This window comes from Trachymyrmex septentrionalis, unplaced genomic scaffold (assembly GCF_001594115.1).
Source record: "Trachymyrmex septentrionalis isolate Tsep2-gDNA-1 unplaced genomic scaffold, Tsep1.0 scaffold53, whole genome shotgun sequence".
In the NCBI taxonomy this organism is placed as follows: Eukaryota; Metazoa; Arthropoda; class Insecta; order Hymenoptera; family Formicidae; genus Trachymyrmex; species Trachymyrmex septentrionalis.
The window spans coordinates 2,895,058-2,902,032 of record NW_017305705.1 but is presented as its reverse complement, the minus strand read 5'-3'; the positions used below and the strand labels follow the sequence as shown (position 1 = coordinate 2,902,032).

Sequence of the window (6,975 nt, the reverse complement as noted above, 5' to 3'; positions counted from 1 at the left end):
AAAAAAAAAAAAAAAAAAAAAAAAAAAATTATCAGTACACAAAGGATCTCCTTACTTTTTTAGGACGTCTGCACGCCCACCGGTCACGGTCATTCGTATTTAGGTCAAGGTTTCTTACCTTGCGCGAGTCTCACTGGCGAATTTATCGATACACCATCGATGAACGTATTGCCATTTATGGGGAACAAAGTGACCACGCCGTTATTGTTCTCGATAGCACAATGCATAGATTCGACGCCGGTACCGGCCACCAAAATGTCCGCATCTCGGTTGGATCCAATCGTGATCTTACCTGCGTAGCAAGTGAAAAAGGGAGAGAGTAAATTTATTTCTCAAATGAGAAAAGGCAAAAGTATCGAATTTTCTGTCTTAAACTTCGGTGATATCGTAAGCCGTTCAGTTTTGAGAAACGGCTTTTCGAATATTTTAAAGATAAGCAAGATAAAAAAAGCGATGCGACGAAGATCAGGAAGCGTGACTAAATATCGCTTGCGCGTGTCTTACGGTTGAATGGAAACCAGGCGAGCGTGTATGCATTCCGATCGAAATTCTCGCGGGCTTAGTAACGCACTTTCCGACGTAATGTGAGTCACATTAATTTTGGCAGAGCGGTTCCCACGAGTGTCAGAATATAAATATCGATAAATAATCGAATTCTCGAGCTTATCCGCGGGACCGTTTCGCGGAAACTTCGATTCCGAAGGGCGCATGAAACTCGAGTTTACAATATTAATTTGAGCCTTCTGGGAATGTCAACGACCCGGCGGTCGCGGCCGCGACGAGTACGACCGGATGTATTCTCTCCGCCCGATATACAGAATTTCAATGTACACAATATATAAATACGGAAGTGCGGAATTGAGTATTGTCAAGCTGAAATACACTTCGATTCAAGTACTCGTATAGGAGTTTTATCGTGCGCTCTTGAAACCAAATTTGTTTAAGACTACGTATATATTTAACGATCTAAAAAAAAATGTTACAACAATCGTTAATGCATACGCGGAGCGGTCAGGATTTTTCACAATCGTATAAAAAAATCGATCCTCGATAGATTCACAAACAACTCGCACTAGTTTCCGTAAAATAATTCTAGATGTGCTCCGTTCTGCGCGACACGGGTAAATCGTGGTGCATTCTACGAAGGACTGCAGTTATATTTAGTTTTAGCGCGGTCGTGCACTCTCTCGTTGCATTTTCGGTCTTTTTGGAAATGTGTGTTGGCCACGATGCGCGTTGTGGGGAATACAGATATAAGTATCCGACGGTACCTAGATGCACATAATTTAAGCGGCGATTGAACTAATTCTTTTCTCTCCCGGACGTATTTAGAATGCTTGGCATTCTCAAGAGTATGCAGCATAATTAATTCATACGTTGATCAATTAAAGATATTTATTTCGCAGCTATTTATAATTATATCCAAATTATGTTATATCGTTAAAATATAATAATTTCTTGTCGAAAATATGACGATCTGTTTAAATCGTGCGCGAATGGCGGCTGTGAAGATGAGATTTCAAAGTTCGAATTTTACTACGGAATTTATTTCAATCGGGGAAAGTTCCTCATGATTGTAAAATGAAATACGATCGTAAACTCCAAGGGGATGTGACACGTACGCAAGCGAGCCGGTAGACAGACAGACAGGTGCATAGAGAAAAAGTGAAGCGTATGACGTTGGTGTCCCATTTTCAGAAATTTCAATATACTTCAATATAATACAAATTCTGGCTCTTGTCCAAAGAATTCTAGAGTTCTTCATATTTTAGAAGTAATTCTCAATTAATTTTCAATCAAATTTCAATTGATGAAAACGAAAAAAATTTTAATTGATCCCTTTAACTCTTGGTTAGAAATTTTTCAAGTTCCTACGAGTGAAGATTTTCAACTTATTATTTCATTTATTATTCTGTTTTATAAATGAAATTCTATGGCAGCTTAGAAATTTAGAAAAGCCTATTTCCCGATGGAATTACGCTACTCGGTTGTCATAGTGAACGGAAGATAACTTCCTGTCAATCAATTTCATCCTACACGTTCTATCTTTCTGTGCGAGTGTTACGCAGGTACATGCATCCGCCCCCAAACCTTTATTCATATCAAATCCACACTATGTAATCGTTTATATTGTTTCTTGTTTCTCTATTCTCCTCTTTCGATCTTTTATTCATTTATTCCTTCGTTTAGCAAAATTCAATAAAGATTTAGAGATTGGTCTTAAAGATTTTCTTTAAAGACCACCTAAAATTGTTTGGGATAGACAAATTTTGATTCACGTCATTATATTTCACGCTAGGTTGTATGACGCATCGACTATATTTAAGGTATTCTAAAATACACAAACTGGCAAATTCTTGTAATCGGTTATAGAACCAGAATCCCTTTTCTTTCAAGTCACGAGTTAGTAGTGATTCAATCTCCGTTATGATGTTGCCTGATGTGTTTGTTTAATCTGTTCGCCATTTTACGAACCGATATTAGACCTGTGTTTAGCGGTTGAACTAGTATACTTTTGGAACTTAAAGTGAAATAGATATATGATATTTGACGAAAATGAGAAAGAGAGTTCTAATGTAGTTTAGTGTAAGAATAAAAAATAAATTTATTGTTTCAGTTCACTACTGTGTGTGTGTATGTGGGTGTGTATGTTTTATCACTTGTTTTAATGAAACACACACACACACACACACACACACACACACACACATATGCACAGTATGCATACACATCTGACACATCATAAAGACTAAGACCAAGCTCGAAGGATCGTGAGGAAGTCTTCTTCTTTGTGTCCTCCTATGGATTTATATTTTTTTATCATCGTTATCCGTCCCAATACGTTTTTCTGACAATAACACAAAGGACGAAAAAATAGTACACAAATATTTTTGTTTCTCGAATTATTTCATTTAATATCACAAATAGTAGTAGCTTCTATCAGTAAATTCGATAGCGCCGTAAAGTTTTATCAGTTTAAACAATGGTACTCGAGCCTTGGATTAAGAATAACTTGGATGAATCATGATTACGTGGCGATGAATTTATCTGTTGCTACCAACCCGATTTAGTTTTGTTCGTTTCACATAGACAATGAGAAAATATCTTGCGAATAGAAAAAAAATCAACTGTATCTGTGTGTCATCCTTTTGCTTTTAGACGTGCGCCTCCGAAAGTACATCTATTAAACTGGCACAACCACTGTCGCGCAATGAAATAAAACTTATAAAACATAGATTGCATAAATTTAATGCTTTTTTCATTACTTTATTTGCGATTTTATTGCTTTTGCCGATTTGAAAATAACGGCCGTATCAACTTAAATATATAATTAGCACAGCTATAGAAAAAAATCAAAAACTAAATAAACAAAATATATCTCTTCAGTGCTGTTTAGTTGCTCCATCTCCAAGTTTGTGATTCAGAAAAATCCCCTAATTACTCTACATTAACACAACATCATAAAATATTAATTTCATTAAACACTGACAAAAAATTGAGAAAAAAACAACTTGGGATTGTCCTCCTAAAATGAGTATATAATTATAGTTATTTGAATCATTTTTTACGGTAATTTCAACCATTTTTATAATTATAATAACTATAATTATTATTTAATACTACCAAGTTATTTTCCAGCTTATTAATGATCAACCCATTGAGAATTTTATTGAATTTGAAGAGTTTATTATATATTGACGCGGAGTATTTGAAGATAATTTTCGAAGGTTAAGGATAGAATAACGGCTTTAATTAGGATATTAGGCAAGAAAATCAGAAAAATAAAATCTAAAATTAGAAAAATATAATCAAGACATATTGTGTTAGTGCAAGGTAATTAGGGAATGATTTTTCTGAATTGGGAATGATACAAATTGACTAATTATAAACAAAACAGTATTTAAGAGTTATTTCGTGCTTTTTAATTTTTATATTCTTTTTTTCTTAATTAGAGAAATAATTCTCGGCCAAAGCGAATCTTAGCGCTCAAATATTTCAGAATGAATTTATATCCTGTAAGCCGCGCGTCGAAATCTTTTTCTTGAAATGTAATCATGAAAATCTCAACTAAAGCAACAATTAGTAACAAAATAGCATGAAGTTTATATCTATGTTTTATTCGATTTTATTTGATTATGCCGTGATGATTGTATCAGTCTAAGTGATTCGTCTTCGAAATTTAATACAATTAAATGTGAATATAGGCTGATTAAGAATTTCAACATGAAAAAAACTGTTTGTCATTAAAGAAGAAAAAGAAATAAAAAAATCGCGCATATCGCATTTATATCTAACCTTCGGGTAGAGGATGCAAAGTCACGGCCGTCGACAGTCGGCCGCTTCCCATGGAGACGAGATGCGGTGTTTCCGTTTGCACGCGTAACGCCCGACCCGTCTCGTGCACCTCGAGACTGGCGGCTGCTACGCTCGCCATGCCTGCAAAAGAAAAACATTCGTAATAAATGCGCAATAAATTAGCAGATGAAACGAAGAGATTGGTGATGGGAAACATAACGATTCAGTTCCATTAGTTCTCGTGTAAACGATCCCATATCGTTTCTCGTTTATAGTCACGCAATCAATTGACTTTAATTGCCAAGCCATTTTGTAAAAATACGATGCTCGAAGAGAAGGAAAAGAAAGATATTTTTCATATAAAACGCTATACGCATCAAAAACTTTCGCAAAATTACCAAAAAAATATGCAGTGGTTTTGCGAAAATCGAAATAGTTGGCAGCTATAAGAATTTGCATGCCCACAGCTGGGGGACACTATTAAAATTACGCACGATACCGAACATATACCACCTATTGGGAAGAGGGTTTACCGAGCCTTATTATTAACTACAACAAACGACCTCGTCGAAGATTATGGCTATCGTTTCACAAGAGATCGATCCAGATGAGTTCTACGAGCGAAGCTTCACATTGGCGGATAAGAATGAGGGGGGTTGCCCAAAAAGAAAAAGCAGGGACGAAAAACCGGTCTTTCCGAGACGGGAAAGGATTTTTCTATCTTCTTTTTTTTTTTCTTTCCCCTTGTCCCATCATAAACTTAGTCTACAGGGGTTCTTAACCTTTTTGCGACCTACTGCATCTCTTCTGCAGAGATTTATGGTAATATTGCGCCTATATAATGAGATAATTTTATTAGTTCAATATTTATTTCATTATTCTTGCTTGTACTAATAGATCCTTTTAGTCGAATGTAATATATTTTATAAGATAATTTTATAATTGATAAATATTCGGCTATAAGATGAATTTAGAAAGTTTTTGATCAAGCTGTGAAAACTTATCGTTGCAGTGTACGATGTACTTGCAGGCCGTTTATAGGGTTGTTCATCTCATGTGAAGGATCTTAACGAGTTGAAACAACTTTAATTAAGCACATTACGTTAGGCCGTCCCGTTGGACTTTGCTAACGCGTTTGACCACGAGGAAGTAATGTATTCCATTTGCAATTTCTGTATCAAGTTGCTTACACGGTGAAAACGCATAGAAATGCATAGAGGATAGAATAATGTTCGGAATAAGCATAATAATAAAATTATGTATTCTTTGCCAATTCGTAAATGAAAGAGGAAAAACTCTTGGGGATGGTTCGAAATTTTTTAAATTTCTAAAAATAATTCTTATTTTATAATAATTCTATCTGTATTTCATTAAATTAACATTAATTAAAAAACTCGGAAATATCTTTAAAATAGCAAAGGAAAAATTGATTTTAAATTTAAATGACTGAAGGATGAGCTTTTTTTTAGTGATTCCACTTCACTATTATATTGTTTGTAACATTCTACGAAGGACAATATTTTCATATACGAAATTTTAGTGGTTTACCCTTGCGGTTGACCGACTAAACGATTCATGGCGCTATACGGTCGTGTACTGCACCCACAATCTGCTTAAATTACACCTCCTCGGATTTCATCGGCGAGTAATTTAAAGCCAACGATTAAGACGTTGGGTTGCGTTGAATTTCTTAGCTTGAAGCTGAGATCTTTATGAGGAAGCAGGAGTGTTATCATTATCTCTGGGCTCTGCGTACATACTGAATATCGCGAAATCGTCACTTTTCTTGCGAATGCTAACGAAGATTGCTGATAGGTCAACGTTGGAAATCTGCTAGGTCATCGATTCATTTCGCAGCTCAATTTCATCGTCTGAACGCGCGAACGAGTGCTCTTGGAAATCGTAATTGGATCGATACTCGCACTGTCTCTCGTGGTCGGGACATCGTACTGGAGTATTTGATAAGATATCCGATAGTAACATATGCACACGCAATTTAATGAAACGCATTAAATCGATGAGAAAACATTTACTTTATTATAATTTTAAAGAATTAATAATCATGAAAGAGATGCTACTGTTCTAGAAAAGGCATTACCGCTAATACATTACAAATAGCAGTTATTTAAAACCAGTCAAGGCATCGAAAGTGCAGGTGCATCGTCCTTGCGAGTTCGCTCTCGCGTGACTCCATTCCAACAGTAGACACCTGTCCATGTGCAGGTGAACTAATGATTAGTGGAAATGTACGGAGAGATATATGAAAAGATTGGAAAATATTAAATTAATAATCCAGAATTAATCCATTAATAATTCAAACATATCATAGAGGATAATATTGTAACATAACAATAAAATTACAGGCCCATAAAAAAAGTACCCTGCGCTGGGGTGAAAACTCAGCTATTCTTATGTATTTTGAATCGCCGAATACGAATCTGACGTCAAAATAAGATCATTCAGGGAAAATGTTTAATTTAGAGCGAAAAAAATGGATCAAAAATGGGAAAAAATGACCCATTTTTTCGCTCTAGATTAAAAATTTTCCCTGGATGGTCCTATCTTGACGTCAGATTTGTATTCAGCGACTCAAAATACATAAAAATAGCTGAGTCCCCACTCCAGCACAGGGTACTTGTTTTCGTGTTATTTATTATTATGTTAACTTGTGAACTGTTG

The 6,975-nt window shown here is 35.4% G+C and overlaps 1 protein-coding gene across 3 annotated transcripts in view; it reads right to left on the bottom strand.

Moving 5' to 3' along the window:
* Positions 1–6,975, bottom strand: part of LOC108751995 (pleckstrin homology-like domain family B member 1) — a 28,579-nt gene that overhangs the window by 13,487 nt on the left and 8,117 nt on the right. For 2 of the 3 annotated variants that reach the window (XM_018492526.1, XM_018492529.1), the window contains exons 2-3: positions 4,297–4,437; positions 119–292 (exon numbers count right to left, since the gene is read on the bottom strand). In XM_018492526.1, coding sequence (XP_018348028.1) covers positions 119–292; positions 4,297–4,435 — 313 coding nt within the window. In that variant the 5' untranslated portion in view covers positions 4,436–4,437. Of the gene's footprint in view, positions 1–118; positions 293–4,296; positions 4,438–5,844; positions 6,149–6,975 lie in introns of those variants that run through there. The other variant, XM_018492527.1, reaches the window with a different exon arrangement.